Source organism: Phyllostomus hastatus, unplaced genomic scaffold, assembly GCF_019186645.2.
Source record: "Phyllostomus hastatus isolate PE091 unplaced genomic scaffold, TTU_PhHast_1.1 phas_contig_40, whole genome shotgun sequence".
NCBI classification, from domain to species: Eukaryota; Metazoa; Chordata; class Mammalia; order Chiroptera; family Phyllostomidae; genus Phyllostomus; species Phyllostomus hastatus.
In genome coordinates this window covers 41,917,162-41,942,075 of record NW_025333872.1, presented here as the reverse complement: position 1 = coordinate 41,942,075, position 24,914 = coordinate 41,917,162, and the positions used below count along the sequence as shown (strand labels likewise).

The 24,914-nt window shown below is 47.2% G+C and overlaps 1 protein-coding gene across 2 annotated transcripts in view; it reads right to left on the bottom strand.

The window, feature by feature from the left end:
* The window catches only part of ANKRD6 (ankyrin repeat domain 6), a 181,750-nt gene that overhangs the window by 21,072 nt on the left and 135,764 nt on the right, over positions 1 to 24,914 (bottom strand). For both annotated transcript variants that reach the window (XM_045844083.1, XM_045844084.1), the window contains exons 3-6: positions 12,635 to 12,733; positions 6,446 to 6,544; positions 4,476 to 4,574; positions 354 to 452 (exon numbers count right to left, since the gene is read on the bottom strand). In XM_045844083.1, coding sequence (XP_045700039.1) covers positions 354 to 452; positions 4,476 to 4,574; positions 6,446 to 6,544; positions 12,635 to 12,733 — 396 coding nt within the window. The remainder of the gene's footprint in view (positions 1 to 353; positions 453 to 4,475; positions 4,575 to 6,445; positions 6,545 to 12,634; positions 12,734 to 24,914) is intronic.

Below are 24,914 nucleotides of genomic sequence, written 5' to 3'. Positions count from 1 at the left end.
ACCATCAGTAGTTGCCAACAGCACAGCACTGCATGGGCAGGGACCTTCTCCAGACATTTAGAGGGGTCGTAGATCCATTCACCAACACAGGGTACAAGGAACGATAAAGCAAATCGAGGTTGAGGAGCAAGGGGAACGGGATGGAAGAAAAGCTGTTTCCAAGTCCCTTCTTTCCCCTTTTCACACTCCTAAATGACTCCTTAGAAAATTAGCAAAAAAAAAAAATACTTTACAGATAGTCCCCAGATACTTCACATTTTTATTTTCTAGAGGTTAACACTCAAGTATGCTTGCAGGGTTATTTCCCAAGATGACACAAGAGAGCTCGAGAGAAGCCGGCTTTGTTCACCCACGTTATTTTTGAGGTCGGCGCGGGAGCCACCCAGCAGGAGGACGCGTGCGCTCTGGGAGTGGCTGTTCTGGCAGGCCAGGTGCAGGGCCGTGTTCCCTGCCTTGGAGAGAGGCGAGAGAAGGGAGGACAAGTTAGCCACGTGGCGCTCTGCAGACCTGCACCGAGCGGGCCTCACGGGGGGGACGGTACTTACAGAAGACAGGTCAGAGCTCACGTTCTCTGCTCCCTAATCGGCGGGCCCAGAGGTGGTGTCAATGGCAAGAACACTGAACTTGGAACCCAAGCAGGCAGTAGAGTTACATCTGTGACACAGCCTTGGTTCCAGGTCCTGGCTTTGCCACTCACTAGTTGAAAGCCACGGGTCAAGGCTCTTACTGTCCTCCGTCTTGAATTTCTTACCTGTTAAATGGCCTGTGGCCCCTGCGATGCTGAGGCTGTGAGGCTTGACTCTGAGTGCCCAGGAGGGCATTTCCTTAATGGTAAAATGCTGTGCGTGTCCACGTGTTACATTCCTCTCGAGGCGGCTTTGTCATTCCCACCCAGCGTGAATCAAAGCTGTGGCTACAATGCTGTGCCAGTGAAGTGAAAGAGGGCAAAGCAGGCCACCTCCTACGTGCAGGCTACACGTAGTCTTAGGCACCTCTAGCCTACACTGTAGCCTTTTTCAAATCTTCCACTCTTGTCTTTTTCTTAAAGCAACCAAATTTGAACTATGGAAAAGATCCCCACATCACAGGCAATACAATTGTGTCTGTCACTTAGCTGACAGATAGAGACTCTCTACTTTCAACATGCCACATCAAAACGACAGCCAAGGGTCTGAATAAGGCCCACAGCAATCCTGAAGAAAGAATTCATAAACAGACTTTCTGAGACTAGGAGAGTAGGGCCTGCAAGGCTGCTGCTTCACCCCTGGAAAAGTAAACAGAAAAGCAGTGGCACGAGAGGAGCTTTGGGGCTGAGATGAGAGTGTGCACTCAGGAGGTTGGAGACGTAAAGCTTGCTCCACTGAGCTCAAAGGCTGGGCCAGGACCGCCGCGGCGTGGGCTCTGCCCCCTGACACGGCCTGCTGAGGCCATTCCCTCACCTAGTTCACTCCTCCTGGACCACTGGCACTGCCCGCCCACACACAAGGACGCTATGTTCCTCACCTTTTGAAAAGACAAATGAGTTACTAAAAAAAATGGAGGAAAACTGCCTGTTGCCAGTTCACTTACCTTCCCTCTCACAACGTGGGCTCCCACCAGCCCGGGCAGAGCCTTTCTTCCTCACTGTTACCTCCAGGAAACTGGAGAGGCTGCAAGTGTGAGACCTCAGTACGTACCATTGCTATAAGCCCCATTGCTGCCCATGTACATCACCTGGGGATCCCTCAAACAGACCCCGCACACTGCGACCCTGGACACTCGGATTTACTCAGGTGGGTGGAATCTGGGCTGCTGAGGGTTGAGCTCTGGAAGTCAGCAGCATTCTGGGAAACCCCTCAGGCTGGAGAAAACCTGGGCAGCTGGCTACCCCAGGCCTGGCCATCAGGGTCGATTCAGGGTTTTTTCCTTCTTGTTTAAAGTTTCCCAGGAGATTTTAAAGTGCACCCAGGTAGAGAAAGTGCTCCCTTAGGTCTCCAAAGTGAAGCATCTGCCCACGTTTTAAACACCACATTTCCTGTGAAAGGGCTTAGTGCTGGGCTTACACGGGATTCCCTCTGCCCATGCCGGAGACTGTCCCAAAGTCGGTGTCTCCGAGGGGGCCATTAAATGTGTTGGGTAGAAGAAATCAGATGGTTCCAGAAACATCACACCAAGATTTACTTTCCGTGATAGATCCTCGGAACCAAGTCTCTTGGTTCCAATAAGAAAGTATCAATATGCTGAAGAGCATTCGGATCAAGAAAATGGAAAACTATGAGTAAGGAATAAACAAAATATGGTACATTCACACTGTGGAATGTGTGTAATCACACATGTAACAACATGGGTGAATCTAAAAAATACACTGAGTGAAAGAAGTGGGACGTAAAAGGCTACTGTGATTCCATTTAGATGACATTTGGGGAAAGGCGAACAGACAGGTGGTTGCTAGGATCAGACAGGTGGTTGCTAGGATCTGCAGGGAGGGAATGGGGGGTTGCCACCAAAGGGCACAAAGGAACATTTGGGGTGACAAAAATCTTCTCTACCTTGACTGCGGCGGTGGCTACACAACTGTATACAATTGTCAAAACCCATAGGACAGTATTCCTAAGATGAACTTCACTGTATATGCATTATATCTCAAAACCTAATATTAAAACAATGTGACCGAGGTAGATAGATTAACAGATATTTTTCCCACCTTAAGTACTGGGTTAGCCAAAAAGTCTGTTACATTTTTTTCCCCTAAGATAGCTCTAGTAGTGCTTAGTTGGCTTTAAATTTATTCAAAAATTTTGTTCCACTGTGTTGTGACAGCTGTCATAACAGCATGCATTTAAAAGACCTATCAAAATTGATGAATTTTTGTATAGCCACTTTAATGTTAAAGATGAAAGAAAATATGCAACATTTTTGGCTACTATGCTTTATTATTTCCAAAAAGGTAAAAATGCAACTGAAATGCAAAAAAAGACTTGTGCAGTGTATGCAGAAGGTGCTGTGACTGACTGAACATGTCAGAAGTGGTTTGCGAAGTTTCTTGGTACTACTGACATTTGGCCAAATCTTTGCTGTGGGACTGTCTTATGCACTGGAAGATGTGTAGCAGCACCCCTGGCCTCTACCTACTAGAAACCAATAACAGGAGATAAACAACATACTCAAAATATCCAAATCAATAGTTATTGGTGCAAATAAAAAATGTCTTATTTTACAGAAAAAAAAAACGTAATAGACTTTTTGGCCAACCCAATATATCACTCTGTACACTTTAAATAAGTTATAATTTTGGCAGTTATACTTCAGTAAAGCTGGGGGCAGGAGAACCTTTCTAGAATTTCCCCCAGAGGTATGGCTCATACAGAACGTCCAAGTCCCTCTTTTGAAACGGCACCTCGCCTGTGCTTTCCAACAGCCTCTGCTGTTTCACCTGGAGCAGGAACTCAGGCGAACTACGCCCCGGGGCCTCGCACAGGCCAGGAGGCAGTGGGCTGCACAGACAGACCTGGGCTGGGTGACAGCTCTGAGTCCCAAATAAATCATGTGTTTCAGTCAAGGACTGTACTAGCTCCCCCCAAGGCCTCCCTGTTCATTACCTGGAAACCTTCTACTTCTCAGAGTTGGTATAAACAAACCAACTCATATTTCTTCCCATCTACCAGTTGGGAGAAATGGGCAGGCACCACCCTGCAGGCAGGGAGCCAGGCATCACTGGGGAGGTGATGGTACACGGCTTGCTTCTTTTCCCTGAGCTTCTGACACAAGAGGGAACTGTGCGAAACACTTAACCAGTAATGACAGCACAGAGTTGTGTGCAGTGGCCAGGGAGTGTGGTCTTGGGGGCCTGGGGTGGAGGTCTGCAGGCAGAAACAGGGAGTAGGCTACCCCTGTGGAAGGGAGCAGCTGCAGGGGACAGTGAGCCCAAGCTGACAGCACGGGAGGCATATGCTAGGAAAGGCACAGGAAAGCAGCTCCAGATGTAGGCTGAGGCCACTCTGGGGAGGCCCTGAGACAGCGCCCGGTTGAGGAGCTTTTCTGAAAGGTTTCAGAGCAGGGGAAGGGACTGGGCCAGCCGGTCAGTCTGCTGTGACACTTTGAAATCCAGGGACACATTAATAATGAGCATGGAAGGAGAGGGATAGATGCGAAAAAGGCAAGACCTGATGAGTGACTGGAGAAGGGAGATGGAGGAGGAGAGGGAGAAGGGATGCCATTATCCTTCCCGTCTCCATGAGGGCAGCCACGCTCTGATAAACCAATGGCAAAGCAGTGAGAGCCAGGAGAGATCCAAGGAAGCCAAAGCCACCCCAGCAGGTTCTCTTGCTCACCACGCAGACTGTGTGCACGAAGCCGGTTCAAGCTTTCATTTCCCTGCTGGGTTCCACATACTCCCCTAAGCTCTCTCTCTGCTCTGAGAGGAGGCTCTTGTCCAGGGGAGGAAGCCCGCAGCCACCCTCACCTGTGAGTGACTTCTAGCACCTGCAGGGCCTCACCTTGTTCTTGGCAAGCACGTTGGCACCTGCTTTAACGAGCAGCTTGACTGACTGGCTGAACCCGTGCCAGGATGCCTCGTGCAGGGCTGTATTCCCATCCTGTGGAATATATGCAGAGGGAAAGCACGTTACCCATGACCTCAATCATCTCATTAAAGTCAATACATCTGAGTGTGCTTTCAGGGCACACCAGAGCCTTTCCCAGCCAGAATTCCTCATCTGCATCACAGCCCAGAAAAATGACTTGAGTGGCCAGTTTCTCCATTCTCCCAGAAATAGTACACAAGTGCCAGTCCAGATGCAGTCTAGACTCACGTTGTGCAATGGATGCCTTAGGTGCTGGGGCTTCTGTCTCTATGGGAACCCCAGTTAAGAAAGGCACAGTTGCATTTAACAGAAAGCAACATCAGGACAGAAAATGTCCATTCCTTCCCACTTCCATCACCTCTTGGGCTCTGCTCTGCTCCTAGCCCCAGAGAGAACCCTGCAAGGACTGGGCAAATACAGGGTCCAACTTCATAAATTCCAGGGCCCAAGCACCAGATAGGTAGATTCCCCCTCTCCTTTTGCTTCCCAAATTTTAATCTCACCCAGTTTAATCCAAAAGCCTCAGGGCACCAAAGAAATGCACAACACTGAAACAACAGTGATTTGTAAGCAAGTCTCCTCAATATGTGGCTTTTAAACAAAATCAATCAATTGAAGATAACTTGTATTTGCTTGACTTACAAAAAAAGATATTAAGTGCAGTGGGTTGAGTGGGTGGGGCATGGAAAGTCAGGGTTTGGAGGAGATGGGCAAGCGGGGAGGAGAGGCAGAACCACCCTCCACGAGCTCCAGGCCCTGGCACAGGGCAGGCAGCTGGGGGTGGGGATTATGTCCAGGGTCTGGCTTAGACTTGCAAGCAACCAAACCAGCAGACAAGGCCTAATGCAGCTGGCACTCACAAGGGGAAGTCTAGGGTCTCAAAGACCTAGGGCCAGGGAGTGGGAATGGGGCATGCTGGAAAAGGAAGTAGCAGTGGGTGGCCCGGCCCAAGGGACTGACTGCACAAAGCAGGAAGCAAAGGAAGTGACTGGAAGGGGGCAGGGGCTGTGGAAACTCCACGTGTCAGGATCTGGGTGCTCGCATAGATGGGCTCAGGCAGTGAAACCTCACTGAGAGGCACTTATTATTTGTGTGCTTTTCTGCGTATATGGCTTGAATAAAAAGTTGTTTAAAAAAGTAACGGGGAAAAAAGGCAGAAAACTGTACTTGAACAATTTAAAAAAAGGAAACAGGCCCTGACTCGTGTGGCTCGGTGGGTTGGGCACTGCCCTCTGCAAAGTGAAAGGTCTGCAGGCTCCACTCCTGGTCAGGGCACATGCTTGGGCTGTGGGCCAGGTCCCTGGCTGGGGGCGTGTGAGAGGCAACCAATTGACGTTTATCTCTCATATTGATGTTTCTCTTCCTCTCTTTCTCCCTCCCTTCCCCTCTCTCTAAAAATAAATAAATACAATCTTTAAAAAATAAAAAATACAGTAAATAGACTAAATTGCACTAAATTGTAAATTTCCCTGTTTTAAGATTGTTTGACAATTTAGGAACACTGTATTAATATATATGTCATTGGGATCTCTTAAAAATGATTTTACTAATTTTTTTCTTCCAATATAATTTTAAAAATTAACTTGCTCATTTATCAAAGAAGAAGGAGAAGGAAAAAGGGCAGAGGGGAGTGGGGAAAAGCAATTGGGGGGGTGGGGTATATGCCATTACTTCTAGACCTTTTGTTTTTGGTAGGATTTATGCTTATGTGGTTGCCCACAGCTGCCACAAGATGAAGGATTTTTAAAAATTTCAGTAGGATATCAAATACTCATTGAAAGGAAATTTGGGCTGATTTCATCACGCTAGCCCATGAGTGGTAGGTAACCTGGGAATGAGAACATCTTGCCAATGGGCCCCCGGGCAGGGGTGTCCCGCTTCACCTTGTCTTGTCGGTCCAGGGCGCAGCCCTCCTGGATGAGTGCTGCGATGACCTCCGTGTTCCCCACCACCGTGGCCCGGTGCAAGGCGGTCTGATCCCCCTGCAGAACGACACGGAGGCAGAAACAGGGTCGGCTCTCCCCCACCACCCACACCACTCACTCACTCACTCACTCACTGCGACACAGGACACCACCCACACAAAGCAGACTGGTCACCACCATGGGCAAGGTGGGCTTTGCGGTCTGGTTAGTAGACAACACACGCCAGGCAGAGCAGTTTTGTTCAGTAGGAACCTTAAGCCAACCGCAGAACAGCGCTGACGTTAGCATGAGGGTCAGGCCCTCACCTGCTGCCCAAGGAGGTGGCAGTGTTCAGCCGGACTGAGGCTGTGACGTCTGTGAAGAGCGTGTCTGAGGGCAGGATTGTGTGTGCTATGCAGTTATAGCAGCAATGCCTGGAATCTCCACTCCCTGAGTCCTCCAGCTCCCTGCTTTCAGAGAAGTCACCATCCAGCTATGTGAGAGTGCAGCATTCATGATTTGATGGTGGGTATACATTGTTGACTGACTTGTACTGGCCAAAAGGATACAGGGGTTTGTGCTGTGTCACCGGGGGATCCCAGGGATATGAGCTGTCACTGCATAGCTCTAAGAAGCCCTTCCTGACATTTCACGACAGCACCCCCAGTGATTTATGCTGCATTTGACCCCTCGCTCTGTGACCAGATTCCTGGAATTGCAGGCCTTCTCTTTCTTCATCGGGCGCCAAGGGGAAATGGACTCCTTCCCATAATTGCAGCTGAGAAACGACTAAATGCTCCTGGAGGTACGACCGTCAGGACTGGAATGAGAGCATTCTGAAGTCCCCTGAGAGCACATCTTATCTCTGACAGGCACTCAGCAAGTTAAGTCGAGATGAATTGAATCCAACCTGCGGTCCATGTGTGAACAGGGAGGTGGGCGATCAGCGTGAAAACTTTCCTTTGCCTGTAAAAGGAGGGGGTGGGTGGTCCTCAGGGCCCTCCCTTCCCTCGGGTTCTGTGATCTGGGTGGTGAGAGTTCTGCATAAACGAAGTTTCTTGGTGGAGAATCAGAGGGGCAGTGACACGCCCTGGGGTATCCCTGGTCCTTAGCCCAAGAGAAGAGAGACTATAAAACAGTAGCCTCGAAGATTTTTCAGAGGGCAATGTACTGCTGCCCATAAATAACCCTAACAAGGACTTGCTAAACTCCCTGGAATTTAAAACAACGCACTTAAAAGAATTAAGTGTAGACCTGGTTTTCTCCACTTTCCCAGGCCCCTTATTCCAAGAGGATGCTTCTGTGAGGCACACAGGCGAGAGAAGAACATGGCCACTGGGGCGGCGGCGGCAGGTGTGCGAGCCCTCACACCCCACGTCAAACACTGGAAGTGTTTTCAGGTGAGGTATACTTAAGGCCCAAGCAAGTAATCATATGAGGAGTTGACCATGCTTTAATTTTTAAAAATCTTCTGTAAAAATTTCTAAGACTGTCCATTTCCCCATCAGAATGGTGATGGGTTTTCCCAAAATGGACCTCCAGTGAAATCTATGACAGATCCGATGAGAAAGGTGAGCCAGGGCTCACTCTTTCCAGGTAAATACAAACCAGGCCACACCACTAACGGTGAGAGGCATTTCAATACTCCCACGAACCGCTGCCACTCAAGCTAGCACTCCTTGGACCAATCAGAGCCGTTTCACGTTATCGGAACTGAACCGCTCTGTCCATGTCGTGCATGAAGCGTGAGCAGTGAGCCCTGGGCACACGGGTCGAGTCAGCCACATCCGCCACACCAGCCTGCACACCAAGGGTCCATGCTGATGCGGGCGCAGTCTACCATAAGTGTTGCTTGCGGTCGAATGTTCTTATCGTGTTTCACGAGCTGCCACTAAATCATGAAATGAGGTAGCTTTGGAGCCAAAGTGTCACCATTATTTATTACTTGCTTTCAGCATGAATCTACTGTGTTTACTTCCCTTGAGAGAACTTCCCTTTGTGATACTCGAGCTCAAGAGAGAGAAGCTAAACCTAACTTTTAGTTCGGCCCTTGGGAGTCGATTTCCAGACGGATTATCAAGACTCACAGAGCTCTAACAACTGTGTGAGGCTGCAGTGAGAGGCACACTGCCCTCCGCCAACCAGCACAGGTGTTTCCCTGCCTCTCCCCTCTCTCTCTGAGGAGACCTTGAATGGCTCTGCCTGTCTCCAGGCCACAACCCACCCCCCAGTTTCGGCCCCCTGAGACGGAGCCCTCCCTCAGAGCCTGAGTCCTTGCCTCATCAGCAGAGGAACACTGGGGAACGCCAAAGTCAACTGTTCCCCACCATAAGTGGCTGTCCATTACCCGCACCACAAGCCTTGTTGACACTGGATGAGGTGGTCCTGGGATACTGAAGGAAGGCACCTTCTCTGGTATATAAAAACCAGCCACCCTTAAAGGCTCCAAGAGACATGAAATATTTAAGCAAGGGCTGCCTCAGGCTATCTCAGAGCTGCTCTTCCTAAGAACATGAGACAAACAATTGAACAACTTCAGAACCTCGATTGGAACAGGGTCTGTTATGTGTGAATCAATTTTTCCTCCCATAAAACTAAAATTTACTGTTGAACTATTTCTTCTTTGACATAGGACACAGAAAAGAACAAAATATGGCCTCAATACATACTTATTAACAGGCTCAAGAAGCAACTGTGACATAATCCTTACTTCTATATGATGTAAATTAAACATGACATTCTGAGACTTTGGGGAAATATAAAATAAAAGGCTGGGATAAATGCAGCACTTGACAGCATTTACTCCTTATTTGTTTAGTGGACGCTCACTGACTCCCTACTATGCTCCAAGTGCCATGGCATCCAATCCCCTCATTTTATTTATTTTTTCAAAGATTTTATTTGTTTATTTTTAGAGAGGGGAAGGGAGGGAGATGGAGAGGGAGAGAAACATCAATGTGTGCTTGTCTCTTGAGTGCCCCCTACTGGGGACTTGGCCCACAACTTAGGCATGTGCCCTGACTAGGAATCGAACTGGTGACCTTTTGGTTTGCAAACTGGCACTCAATCCACTGAGTCATACCAGCCAGGGCCAATTCTCTCACTTTATTGAAAAAAAAAAAAAGGTCCAACATGGGTCAGTGCCTAACCTAAGATAACCAACCAGCTCATTCAGGTAGTGTGGTTGGGCCAGAATTCAAATTGTCAAGGTTCTTTGCACTCACCTGTTTCCAACTTGTGAAGCCAATTAAGCTTATGGCAGGCCTTTAAAAACATCAGGTACCCCATGTGGGGTTGGGGATGCCTTTTATGGAATTATCAAGCTAAGTGCGTCAGTGCAGTGCCATGGCCACTACAGGTGCCCAAGAAGTACTTGTCGAATGATTAACTACAAAGAAGCAGAAGGAAAAATGCTGCAGCTGGAAACTCAAAGAGCCAGCAACCTTGTAGTTTGGCACTTTCATTTGGAACATGCTGACCTGTTTGTAAAGTACATGAACTGCCAGTTTTAATCTTTCTGACATAAGTGTTTCTTACTTTGGAGTTTTTAAGAGATTTGGAAGCTCTGAGGTCTGAACCTTTGTTCTGAAATACTTTTAGTATTCTCTCCTAACGTGGTGAAAAAGAGTGAGCAGATTCCAAAGCTAAGCTCATGGAAGAAACCGCAGTCATGCAAGGGTGGCACATGCCCCTCGTCGGGAGGAACCCCTCCCAGGTGACACAGGCAGACGTGCTGCAAGGAAGCTCAAGGCAGGCTGGGTGCGCAAAGCAAGTTGCTGACCTCTTTTTCTGTCTCTGGTCTTCTAGGGTTCTTCCTAGCCTTTCTTCTCTGTTTTTCCTTATTATTTTCTTCCTTCATGCCCTTTACCATGGCCACAGGGTCCTGGACTATCTCTGAGATGGGGGCTGTGTGATTGCTCATTGACCAATCAGAGATGGCATTAGAGCTCCAATGCGAGTTGACAGGGTTGACGGGAAGCAAGAGGGAATTTGCTCCTGGGGTGGCATATTCTAAAGAACTGGTTTCCACGGGTTCAAATTCATAATAATCCCACTCCAGGCCACTGGAGGTCATTCTTCAACTAATTCTCAGTCTTTACTGTGACATAAAGGACAGTATCTGTAGAATATGAAGTTAGGGATAAATGCTTCACAACATTAACATTCTCTGTTTCTACTCATCATCTACAATAATGCCTTAGAGAACAGGTAACTTCTGAAATGATTTTTTTCAATAATGAACTTCTCAGCTTCTTGAAAGAACACCCATAAAGAGTTTTCTTCCTCAGGTCCTTGCATAAGTCTCCAGGCTGATGATCAACAAGCACAGCAAACACACAGCAGACAGACACGAACCATATTCTGGCAGATGCATTACTTCAGAACCAGGGAAGGTCCACTCCACCTTCTCCCCCCTCACCTCATTTTACGCTGCTTTGTTGTATTCTTATTTTGTTTTGATTCAAGTTACCTGGGAGAAGCAGTGTGTGACTTGTGCTGTGTGAGGTGGAGAAGATGAAAGAAAACAAACACTAACTCCGAACAATGAAAGAGGGGGTCCCCATGAGGAGTGGCGCTGACAGGCCACACTGACATGGCTCCCCTCGATCACCCTGTGCAAACGGCTGCCTGTCGTGGCCCCGTCTCGTCTGATACAAAGAGCAGAGGTTCCAGGAAGCTAGCATGGCCCTTGCTGCATTAGACCTCAGGCAGGAGTGCGGAGTTGGGGCAGGACGGCACGCCTGGCATTGTGGCCTGGCCGCCCTGGCAAGCAAGGGCTTTGGTTCCCCAAACAGAAGGCCGGATGGGTGCACCAGCAACTCCAAGGCCTGCTTTTCTGGGGTCAGAATCTCCTTTCTCCCTGTATTTTCGCTCTCATCAAAGGATGTGATATAATCATCAATGTTATGATGACTACATTATGGGAAAATAAAATAAAATAAATTATGACTCAAGGTACAAATCAACAGCTTAAAGGTAAATCAATGTTTTTTGAAACTAATGTTCTTGATGACCTGACAGGTTCCAAGTATGGCCAGAGACGTATGAATGGCACTGGACAACCTTCTACCCATCGTAACACGGTGACACACCTAGTTATTTCTTTGAGAATGCTGTCCTCGCTTTTGTGCTTGCAGAGGTTTAGAACTCTACACAGAGGCTCAAAGAAAGCTAGAAGCACTTTGGTAATGTGCACCCTAGCCTTCTCAAAGTCTGAAGCTGGATAATCCTCTATAACCACAATTACTAAAGGTGAATCTAGAAGGGGAAGTGCAAAACCCCCAGATTCTGTGTTCCTCACAAAGGTGCTTATTCCTTAGAGGTCCTGCTACACAAACTAGAGTGAGAAACAGTTCCAAGTCATGTTATCTGAGGACTTTTTCCTGATAGTTAACTGGAGAACAGTTTACATAATCTTTTCTAATATCCCCTTCTTAGAGAGGCCACCTTTCTCGAAGACCCACCAGGGCACCCCACATACTACGTGACCCCACTCCTCTGCTGATTGGCTCAGAAATGGATCTTGACCCCAAAGGAGCCAACTGGAGTCTCTCTCTAGATCATTTGAATGAAGAGACTCAGAGCTGAGTCTTAATAGTGGCAGAGCCAGACTGAATTCTTTCTGGAGGTCTGTTTTCCTGGGTTCTATGAGATCAGTTTGGTTTTCTTTGAAAAGGTTGTTTTAAACTAAATGCTCACTGACTCAGTGATACCCAGGTGAGAAAAAAAATATAATTAAGTTTTTAAGCCCCACCTTCTCTGCCATGGTAAGCTTGGCAATCACTCATGTTTCTGGCGGGCCCCACCCACACTCGTGTGTGTGTGTGTGTGTGTGTGTGTGTGTGTGAGAGTACTCCTTCACACTGAGCTAGGACACAGGCAAAATGTCCTCGAGGCTGTGCACTTGAGTGATACCAGACAGGAAATGAACCATGACCAGGAAACTAGCCCACATGCCTAAACTCTAATTTGCTACTGAGAAGGGGCCCCAGCGTAGGCCCTCAGAAGTAAATTCTTTCCACCATGGGGACTCTGTGAAGGTAAAAAGCACTGAAGAGCATCCACTACCCTGCCCCCTCACAGCTGGTCACACACTGTGCTGCGGGTTTTTAGACAGACAAGCTCCTTTGTCAACCCACCCCTGAGAGAAGGGTGGCTTCTACTCACATCATCCTGAACATCGAGGTCGCAGCCCGCCTTCAGCAAGATCTGGACCACAGGAAGGTGACCCTTGTTGGCAGCAAGATGCAGCGGGGTCCGGCCATGCTGTTAATGCAAAGCAAACACCAATTTCAAAACAGGACGTCAGCATCACCCTGGAGCAGGGTGTGTGGTGCCACTTCCCCCTCACCTTCCTTTGGTAGGAGATTCTTATGTGTTTACCCTGCATTCAAGTTCGTCTCAGTTAACCTTGGCTACTGGTACTGTGATCATGAAGAAAATAAGCTCGAAATGTGAAAATCTTCAGTGCCTAAGTTTTGCTCCCTACTCATTAAAACAGCACGTAGAAAAATGAGAGGTTTCGTATTTTCTTTTATTTACTCACTGGTGCTAATGCTCAGGGATGATGAAGTGGCCACAGTGAATCTCATGGGGTGTGATGGGAGAACAGCAAAAGGCCGAGCTGACCAGCTCCAGAAAAATCTACTTAGCAATCACTCAGAATTCAAACTGCTGGCCAAGCTGATTAGAACATGTTCTCCTCCTTTGAAAAAACAAATTTGAAAATTACAAAATTATTTCAGCCATTCAAAAACATGAGTAATATTTTTAAATGTACACATTCACTAATCACTTTAAGAAAGCACTGGGGAAAGCAGGGGGGGCCCTGTGAGCCCCTCCCAGATCTCGTCCCCCTCCCACCCCTGAGGTAGCCACACTTAAATTTGATATTCGCCATTCTTTTGCCTTTTATTATATTTTACTACATGTTTGTGGCTGGCCATAAACAATACATAAACATTGATTTGCTTATCTCCAAACCTTACATAAATAGTATTAAACTGTACAATATTATTTGGCCAACATTTTGTTTTTGAGACTTTTTTTCATATTCTCGCATGTAGTTCCAGTTCATTTATCATTGTTCACCCAGTGTCCCACCCACGGACGTGCAGGGTGTGTCCAGTGGTGTGCAGAACACGACTGTGCACATGCCTCCTCGCACCCCTGAGAAGGCTTCTCCGCCCTGTCGTGGGATCACGGAGATGACCATTCCTTGCACCTGCCCTAAGCACGCGGCTGCTGAGGGTGACACTCAGAATAGCCCTCTCTGGTACAAATCAACTTCTGTTGGGAGAACTGACCATGCCAAACTCTGAATTCTCCAAATTCTAAAGGAGACGCTACATCCCCTCTGTTTTCTCCCTCAAGTTCACCACGAAGAAACATTTCCACCTCGTTTCAGACATCATTTCACCATGACCCCCAGCTGGGCTGAAACACACGGGAGGAACAGAGTCCCATCCGGCCTTCCCTCCCCTTCAGCACCCCAATGAAACTTCCTGAAGGCCCTTGTTGACACTGTAGCAGGCTAACCCCATTTATGATTTCAGTAAAATGCCAGTTTGCCGTGGGTAACTAGCTGTGGGGGGAAACGAATAGCAAACGATGAAGGATCTTAATTTCTACCAAGAAATGCAATCAAAGCACTAGAATGATTCTGGGAAGAAAGAGGTCAGAGCTCACTTTAAAATTAGAATTCTTAATTAAGAAAAAGTTACTCTCAAGAACGCAGGCTATAAAAAGGCTTCATAAAAACTGTGACGCCTAGACGAGGAGCGACTGTCCCTGGCTGACGACTGTGCCCGGCGCACGCTACATCCCCGTGAGTCTCTAGAGCAGGGTGTCAAACTCTTTCACCGGGGGCCACATCAGCCTCGCAGTTGCCTTCAAAGGGCAGAAATAATTTTAAGAGTGTATAAATGAAACTGCCTTAACAGTTAAGTATTTGAAATTACATTCGACCCTTTGAAGGCACCAAGAGGCTGATGTGGCGTCCGGTGAAAATGAGTTCGACACCCTGATCTAAATGAAATGTGCACAGCTGATCAGATGGAGCGGAGTAACCGGGTCCCATCCCCCGGGCCTGGTCCCAGGCTCTGTCCGTCATCCCGTGTCCCCATCAAGGAGATGGGTAAGTGACCTTCACAGAGGCTCTGAAACACGGGCAAGTTCACTGCCTGTGGGCAGAGGAGGATGTGTGCCGTGAGGAAGGCCGGCAGGATGATGGGACACAGGTGTGTCTGAGCACCTGGAACCTGCAGAGCATGACAGGGAGGGGCTACCTGGGAAGAGGCCACAGCTGAGGAGTCGGCAGGTGCCGGGGTCAGAGGAGCCCTGAGGAATGTCTCGTCGGCAACCAGGTATTACTGGTGGGAAGCAAGGCACCGGGAGGCCACATGAGTGTCCAACTGGACACCAGTAATCAGAGGTCAGATGAAGGAAATGCTGCTGTGGTTCAAACCAGAGGGCGCTTTAGAAACTCGAACTTACTCACAAAATGGCCCCCAGCTGGAGATTCCTTCCTAACCCAAAGTCGGCAGAGAACCCCCCTCCGTGGAGAAACAAAAGGCCAGAGGACCTGTAGTCCGAGGAGGAGTCTAGTTCGATCCCTGCTCTGCTTAGTAACACGTGTTGCTTCTGGGCACCGCACCCCCCAGCCCTGTTCCCTCGTCTGTGAATCAGAAACAGCCTCTGCACCCCCCCCACCCCCGCCACAGGACTGAATTAGATTAAATGAGGTAACACCCACCACCTAGCATGGGATTCCCTTCCCTCCAACTGCCCTCGGCCCTAACCCCGAATGCACCCCAGCTGTTCCCCCTCCTCCTCAACACTCCACACCTTTGCCTTGGCAAAACCAGTGACGTGTTTTCCAAGGCAAGCGGACCTGGGCAGAGAGCTCAACCTCGGAGCACTGGGACAGCCTGGTGCGCCCTACCCAGCAGGAGGGCCGAGGTTTCCACCAGCCAGGCCTGGTCTGCTCGCCCGCTTCCACTCTTGAAACACGTCCATGGGTATAGGTCTCGTGTCTCTGCTGGAAGAGACTCCTTGAGTGCGAACACCCTTCTCCGATTCTCCAAGAAGAAATGTCCCTGGCCTTACTGTCCCCACTCCCACAGCACTAGGATCCCTTTTAGGAAGCCCAGGTACTTCCCGCAAATGATCAAGCAAGTTGACTCTGGGGCACGGGGGTGCGAGGTTCCAATGTTCATCACTCACAGGGCGGCTGTGGCTACCAGGGACGCTAGAGCAAATCCCACAGCTCCAGGCTTGACCTCCAAGAAATGGAGAGCATAGGATGGCTGTGGACTTCGAGTTCTGGGATGTCTCGGCCCCTCAGAGGAGGTATAGGCATCCTGGGGCATCGAAGCAGCTGCAGCAGTGACCTGGGGGCTTATCTGCGTGGGCTCAGCACTCCCCCTGTGTCTGGTCCCTTTCTGGTGTCAGCAGTGGGAACAGGTTTCCCACTGACCAAAAGCTGTGCACCCCCAGCCCCTGGGCTCTCCTACACAAGATCACCCCCTTAGACACACACGCATGCACGCATGCACTACCACCACCCCCACCCCCACCAAACGACAGCAAGAAAGAAGCAGAAATGTACATGGTTTCCCAGAACACTGTTTAGTGAAAAACAACAGAAGTGGTGCTGTTAAGGGGAACAGCTGCTCCCGCCCAGCATGCAAGGACACTCCAAGCTCACACCTGACAAATGGGAAAGGCCGCAATGCCCTGAGTGTGAATGACAGACTCTAGGATGCAACTGCAATCATCTCTTGCCCCTGGGCCTGGCCAGTGGGAGAAATGGGAACAGGGGAAAAGACTACGTACCATGAGTGAGAAGAGGAAGACGGTTTAGAAGCATCGATTTGTACTGGGTCCTACCCCGGTTATCCTCAAAGAACAGTTCAACCCAGCTGACCCCAGGCCCTGAGGGGACCAGGCAGACCAATAATAATGAGAACAAGAGCGAGGGACAGAGGCAGCCAACACTTATGGGACACTCACTACATGGCAGACACTATCCTGAGAGTTTTACGTGGATAATATTTACTCGTGCCATTCTCCTGACCACCTGTGAGGCAGGCAGCATCATTAAGCCCATTTTACAAATGAGAAATACCAAGGTATGGAGAGACTGTTGCTTGCTCTACATCATACAGCATGTAATTAGAGTGTGGACCCACCCCCAGGCTGCCTGATGCCGGCCCCCATGCTGACCTCCACTCTCCTGCCACTGGGGTGAGGGGAGGCTGACCCCTGGCAGAGAGGCTCCGTGTCTCACCCTCAGAAAGCTCCCAAGACTCCCAAATGCGGACCTTTGAGGGTACGTGGAAATAACCCACTTTCCTTACACACTCAAGGACAGAGAGACAGGAGAATCACCTGGGTGGGTGGCTGGTCTGTTTGTCTGTCTACCAACGTCTACTTTGCCTGAGCCCCTCCTCCACAGGTTTTGGCCCAGCTTTCCACGGTGTGGCCCAGGTGGGAGTTGTTACACAGCCTCCCCCGGTGATTCCCACGGGGCCAGGCCTGAGAGGCGGGCCAGGGCAATCCTCCCCAGAGCAGCTACAGGCCCTCGGGCGAACCCCGCCGTGCCGGGCCTGTCCGAGCAAGAGCCGCTCCTCCGTGCACATTCCTCATGAAGCTCTCATCCGCACCTGTCAGCACGAGATTCTACAGCCCCGCACTGCCGCAACCCAGAGCATCCCGGATCGTTAAAGAATGTATAAGCACCATAGTGGCACTCCTAAAGATTTGGAAGATAAAAGAAAATCATCTGTGATGCTACCACCCAATACAAGTTTTACCATTTTATCCGCCTTTTTCTGTGCACCTTTTCTGTCGATGCTTTGGCACAGCGACAGTCACGGGCCACATAGAACTGTCTACCTTTGTGCGTTCACATTATGCCTTAAACCAGTGGTTCTCACACTTGATTGGGCAGCAGAATCTTCTGGAGGACTTTTAAACAGACAAGAGTTTCTGATTCAGTAGGCGTGGGGTGGAGACAGAATTTGCTTTCCTAACAAGTTCTCAGGAGAGGCAGCTGCTGCTTTTCAAGTTCCAGGTGATTCTAATGCATCCCTGCCTTGTACCCTTTAAAGGTGCTGGTTCCTCCCACTTGCCCTGATACCAGGGTGGGCCGTCTGAAAGGACACAGGACTCTGCAGGGACAGCCAGCGCCTCCGAGCCTGTTCATTTCCAGGGCACCGAGGAGCGAGGGCCTTGAACTGTTGCCAGGCAACGACGACAAAAAGGTGGCCCCACCATCCACCACTCTGGGGCTCCGGCCTGTGGTGCTGCTTTGTGCTGGCAGGTTGAGCCCTTGTGGGTCCCGACTTCCAGCAGAACTGCTGCACAAGGGTGTTGGAGCGAGTGCTGTCCATGCAGGTGACCCATAAATTACACTAACAAGTGATTGTAAAGGGAGCACAGAACAAATGGTCCCTGCTACACAGTCTGAAGAGGCCAACTCCCACCTGGAGGAGCTGGGCTCTGTCAGGGAACATTCCAGGGGGAGAATCCTGTTCAGATAAAGATCTCCTGCCAACAAGGATGACAAGGAAGTCCAGCCGAAAGGAACAAGTTTAAAAGGCGCCATGAAAGGAAGTAGATGGGCTTTATTCCCAGCATGTGTTCAGATATGGTGCTTAACCCTTCTCACTGGACAGCCCCAGAAGACCAAGGTGTTCTCGCAGGAGGGGCCTCCCGAGGTAGGGGCGGACCCCAGGAAGGGGGTCAGGGAGCATTTGGGAACCACAACCCACAGAAACAAGCCCGGAAAGACCCTTCCCTCCCACTGACTCCATGGGGCCTGGGAGTCCTGGACGGAGACCTGGTCACTTCTCACTCCAGCTGAGACTCAGAGGCTGGGCCACAGCTCCTCTCTGCTGCTTGGGTCTTAGGTCTTCCTTACTAAGGGGCAGGCCTTTTGGACCAGCAACACCCATCTCATGAATGATGAGCCCTGGGGTGGGCCCAAAAAATGAGGAAGGGTGTTGACGCTTAGCCATTCCTGGAACACCATCTTCGTTCAGTCACATGCTTATGCCCAAGGCCACACAGAGACATGGGGCAAAGAAGGATAAAGGAAATGAGACCCACTAAGTCAATTTCAGCATATTAGCTGGGGGGTATTACAAGGAGGACAGATGCATAGACCTGATATACACAGCAGGAAACAGTTTAACAGGAAGAATTTAGTTAGGTTAGTATAATAATTTCAAAACGACAACAGTTCCTTTCTTCAGGAGATCATGAGAAACACAATAGATCAGGGTTGTACTGTCTTTTTTAATGAAAAAAATTTCAATTACAGTTGACATTCAATGTATGTTAGTTTCAGGTGTTGCGCATGGTGGGTAGGCATTTATATAACTTAGGAAGTGATCCCCCAGGCCTATTACCCCCTGGCCCCACACACAGTTATTACAGTATTATTGACTGTACTCCCTATGCTGTACTTTACATCCCCATGACAACTTTGTGACTGCAGTCCTTTTTGAGGCAAATAATGTCTATATTATCTGTAGCATTAAGAAAATAAGAAAGGAAAGAGATGTAGAAACAAGAAGTTATAATGCTAGAAAATTAAGAGTGGCACATATTTTAGAAACCATGTTAACATTCACATTGAAGAGGGTCTTTGAGAGTTTAATGTGGATGAAGACAGGGAAAAAGGTCCGATGATTTTTCAAGATCCCGAATCTTCCTTGTGGCAGAAGCGCACAGAGCGGAGCCCTGGCCCCTTGGCTGCTCACCCAGGTTTTAATGGCGGAAAACCACCCAGGTTTTAACTGCCGACTTTCCGTGGTGCCCCCAGCGTGCTCTTATTACAGACAGTCCCGAGTCTCAGCTGCCTGGACTGGTGGAGATTTGGGTCCAAAACTTCAAAGTCCTTCAAAGGTTATGATTTAATGAACACAAAGTTTTAAAGACATTCAGAAGAAAACAAGTGAAGAATAAAGTGTCACAGATCAAAGGAGAGTGAGAAAATAAAACTTTACTTTAAAAAATTTTCCTTGCTGGAAGCCCTGGCTGACATAGCTCAGTGGGTTGAGTGCGGGCTGCGAACCAAAGCATCGCAGGTTCAATTCCCAGTCAGGGCACATGCCTGGGTTGCAGGCCACGGCCCCCAGCAACCGCACATTGATGTTTCTCTCTCTCTTTCTCCCTCCCTTCCCTCTCTAAAAATAAATAATAAAATCTTTTTAAAAATCTTTAAAAAAAATTTCCTTGCTGGAAATGTGTTCTGTCTACCTTCATGGATGAGTGACATATCACATCTTAGACTAAGGTGACAAGAAGCAGCGAGGGAGTCAATTCCGTGGATGACCACAATCAGGATTCAAGACAATCTCAGGTTGGAAGAAGAGGCTAATTTTAACCTCGGATGTGATGGGGGCCAATGTAAAACCCCTGCACTGAGCATCCACCGCCCAATCCCACGTGGGAGGGGTGCTGGGTTGTCCTGTAACAATCTTCCCTTGTAATGGGTCTGAGTCTTGCGCCAAAAAGCTTCAGAATGCTTCTCTAAGTCCTACTTTGGGGATGGCCTAATAATCATAAATAATTTGGAGAGGTGATTTGAAATGTATATTGTTAGAAGTCAATTATTCAAATATAATGGCTTAATAAGTGAATTCCTTCTGAGGTGATCCAGTAACTGCAGGGTTGGGCTTGCTTCTGCAAAGGTCCACCAGCAAGAAGGACCAAAATATTCAGTCGACTTAAAAGGCTATGAAGGACTCCCTAGGTCCCCACAGTGCGTTGGTCCCTGCATGTTAAAGTGCTCACTTACTTAATGGCCTCGTGTTCTTCACAGGAAGCCACTCAGGCTGCATTCTCCACGGGCTGACACACTGACAGCGAAGCATGGTGGTCCAATGCGTGATGAACTATGGTTGGGATATAAGGACCGTCCTCTCTGATTTTCTGGGTTTTTTTTTAGGAATCACTGCCTTTCAGCAACTGTCAATATAATCATGTGTTTTTTCTCCTTTAATTTCTTGGTACTACGAATTATGGAAACAACTTTGCATTCCTGAATCAGACTCCACTTGGTCACACAGTATTGTTTCTGGTTAAGCGCTGTATTCTTTTCAGTAATGTCATGAAGAATTTTTGTATTTATAGTCATAATTGAGATGGCTCTATATAGCTCTTGTACTATCTTTTTCTCTCTCTCATTTATATTTCCCTGGTTTTGGTATTAAGTTTATAATGCTTTTACAAAACAGATCTAGCTTTCCATTTTGTTCTATGCTTTACAATAGCTTAAATAACATTGGAATTGTTATTCTTTTGTAGTTAAAATATGAACTAGGGCTGAGAAACCATTTGGCCCTCGTGATTTTTTTAAAGGGTGCATCTCTAAAAATGTTTCTAACCTTTTCTGTGGTAATTAGACTATTTAAGTGTTCTGCTTATTCTTGGTTCAATTCTTTTTTTATTTATCCTAGTAAAATATGCATAACATAAAATTTGCCACAAAATTTTAAGTGTACAATTCAGTGGTATTAAGTATATTCACTCACGATTATCCAATTCCAGATTTTTTCATCATCCCAAACAGAAACTCTGTATCCTTTAAGCAATAACTTCAGATAGCCTGTCCCTCCCTAGCCCCTGCTAACCTCTTTCCTACTTCCATCTCTATAAATGTGCCTATCCTTGGTACCTCATATAAGTGAAATCATAACAGTATTTGTCCTTTGGTGTCTGGCTTATATCACTTAGCCTAATACAGTGGAACCTCAGTTCTCAAATTTAACTCATTCTGGAAAACTGTTCAAGAAGAGATTTGTTCAAAAACCGATCTCCTTTGTCTGTTGCCTAAGAGATGTGTGACTGATCACATGGGTATCAGCATGAAAGGGCTGTCAGTAGAGAGAATCGAGACCCAAAGTCTCACTACACAACTGAGACATTTTTCTGTGAACAACTTGGTTGAGGATTGAACTGTGTGAGAACCAAGAGGTTCAAGGCCCAGGGTCTGACCCAGGTATCTTCAAGGTGCATCCATGTTGTGGCACGAATCAGAATTTCATTCCTTTTTAATGCTGAGTAATACAGGTCATTTCAATGCTGGACGTTTGTGTTACTGCAGCATAGCCATTTTTATGCATATACTATATTTTGTTTATCCACTTATTTACTGATGAATATGTGAGTTGATTTCAACATTTGGCTATTGTGAATAATATTGCATGAACATGGTTGTACAAAACAGCTGTTCAAATTTCTGCTTTCACTTCCTTTGGGTATATTCCTAAAAGTGCAATTGCTAAATTGCATGGTAATTCTATGTTTAATTTTTTAAGGAATCACCATACTGTTTTTCATAGTGTTTGTACCATTTTACATTCCCACCAGCAATGCATAAGGTTCCTAATTTCTCCACCTTCTTGTCAACATTTGTTATTTTATGTTTTGTTTTGGTCTGTTTGAAATAGCCATCCTAATAGGTATGATTTGATTATGAGTTTGATTTAAACTTCCCTAGTGATTCATGATGCTGAACCTCTTGCCATGTGCTTATTGAACATTTGTATATCCTCTTTGGAGAAATAGCTATTCAAGTCCTTGTTCACTTTAAAAATTGAGTTGTTTTGGGGTGGCTGAATTGTTGAAGTTCTTTATATATTCTAAATATTAATCCCTTGTCAGATATATGATTTGCAAATATTTTCTCCCATTCTTTGTGTTACCTTTTCCCTCTGCTGATAGTGTCCTCTGACACACAAAAATTTTTTAATTTTTATGAAGTCCAGTTTTTCTAATTTGCTTGTGGAAGGTCAACTTTTATCACTGACAATTTGGTAGGAAATCCTCCATTCTTGTTTTCATATTAACACTTACTGAGCCCTTACAAGACCAGGACCCTTCTAGGCACTTCATTATACCATTCAGTCCTTCCAAGCACCCTAAGGTGTGTGTAGCAAACACACACTTCTCTTCCAAGCTCATGGGAAAGGTGCACTTCTCAACTTCTCTGAAGTTATTAGGTGCAGCTATGTGACTTGCTCTGGCCAATGACATGATTGTGTGATGTATGGATTTAAGGCTGAAACATTTAGAGCTAATGGGCGATTCCCCACCTTCCCTTCTACCGTGGCACTGGAGCTGACAGTAAGTTTTCCAAATGGCAGAGGCTTGGTTACTCTGGTCCTGAGTGGGGCCAAGATGAGCTCAGCCTCCTCTCTCACCCAACCCCACTGACCTGCAGTGGACAAACAAAAGGAACAAGAAATAAAGCTTCAAAAGCTGTTTAAAGTTTCTGAGATTTTGGATTACTTGTAGCATAACCTGGCAAATTAAAGGTAGCTATTATTATCCCATTTTACAGATGTGGAAACTGAGGCATAGAGGTGAAATACTTGTCCAAGCACACAGTTGCTAAGAAGTGCAATGGTATTTGAACTCAAGCCTGTCTTCATTCAAAGCACATGCTATCAACCACCAGTTTTTAGGTGATGAATCATCACAAGGCACCTCTATGTGGAAGTAGATCGGGCGCCAGGAGGTGAGGAACCCAGCTGTCTCCCAGAGCTTGTAAGTGTTGGGGAAAGCTAGCTAGTAGAGAAGAAGAAACTAGTATTAGCACTGCATTGCTTCTTTATGCTTATATTGTCTTTATCTCTTCCTTATTTATAACCCTTAGTATCTAGAATTTGGGAAAGTTTCATCCTAGCTCCATTATGCTAAGAACCAAGAATTAGGGTTGTTTCTACAAAAGAACCTTTACCAACAGTAAATGCAAATTCCACGAAGCCTGAAACATATACATGTTGAAGTCCTTCCTTAAAGGATCACAGAATTGGGTTGGGGGGATTGAAAGGGGCCAGGGCAAGGAAGGGCCCTGAAGCCAAAACTCCATCAACTTCTGGGTAAATTTACCACCTCCATCTTAAAGTGAAGCTCTTCACCCCAGGGCCAGCCAAGTGAGAGAGCTGCATAGGGCAAGTGCCCAGGGACAGAGGGAGGCTGGTCTGACCTCCCCTCCACTCAGAAAGCCTCCCCCGAGGTATAAAGCTTTGTAGACTCCAGGGTTTGCTTTAACAGAAGCAGCTCCCTTTTCTCTCTGGCACAGATCTGTATTCTGAAGGAAGCACCACATGTGTATTTAAGAGTTTTCTTTTGTAGTCAAAGTAGTAGGTATAATTTACTTGACAAACTTTTGAGTGCCAGGCTACGAGCTCACCCACATTTCTTATGGGCTTTCCCAGGGACAATCCCTGCTCCTTCTGGGAAGCAGAACAGCCCAGACAAGGCACCTTAAGAGTATTGCTCCAGGGCAGAGAGCTATTAAGGTGGGGGATCAGCCTTCACAGGGGATTGAAATACCAGAGACACCCCACCAGAGCTCAAGGCAGTGGAAACACGGGAGGGATTCAGGCCTGGGCGATGCAGCTTTGCTGACTGGGTAGGGGGGCACGGAGACTGGATGCCGGAGTCTAACTCTGAGAACCTGGGACTCCTGGGTCGGCCTTAGGCTGCAGTTGTAAACTGTGGCCTTCGGGCCACAAATAGCTTTTAATTATGGCCTTCCATTATCCCTGCCTTCCCTTTGTAATTTTTTTTAAATTAAACATTTTTACTTCAGAGTAATTATAGATTTATATGCAGTTTTAAGAGATACAGACAGCTCTCACACATTCTTCACCCAGTTTCCTCCAATTACAACATCCTGCAAAACTATAGCACAATATCAGAATCAGGGTATTGACACGGTGCAGACACAGAACAGCTCTATCACCAAGGACTCTTCCTGGCGTCCCCTTACAAGTACACCCAGCTCCCTCCCCCCACTTACCTTCCACCCTCATCCCTCACCAGAGAAATCATGATTTTTTCCATTTCTCTAATTTTGTCAATGTCACACAAATGGAGCGAAACCTTGCATATGTCCACAGTTTGTTCTCTTTTATTGCTGAGTAGTATCCAACGGTATGAATGCACCATAACTGGTTAACCATTCCCTTGCTGTAGGACAGCTGGGTTGATGCCAGTTTTTGGCTATTGCAAATAAATGTGCTATAAACATTTCTTGGCATGCTTTTGTGTAAACATAAGCTTTGATTTCCCTTAGATAGATGTCCAAGAGTGCAACTGCTGGGTCACGTAGTAGTTGCATATTTAGTTTTATAAGAAACGGCCAGACTATTGTCCAGAGTGGCTGCATCATTTTATGTTTCCACCAGCAATGTAGGAGAGATTCAGTTTCTCTACATCCTTGCCAGCATTTGGTGTAGTCACTTTTTTTTTTATTTTAGCCATTCTAATAGGTGTAGTGGTATTTTGTTGTGATTCTAGTTTGCATTTACCTTATGGCTAATGATGCTACACATCTTTTCATTTGCTTATTGGTATATGCTATTTGGTGAATGTCTCCTCATGCCTTTGCCCATTTACTAACAGAATTGTTAGTCATTTCAGC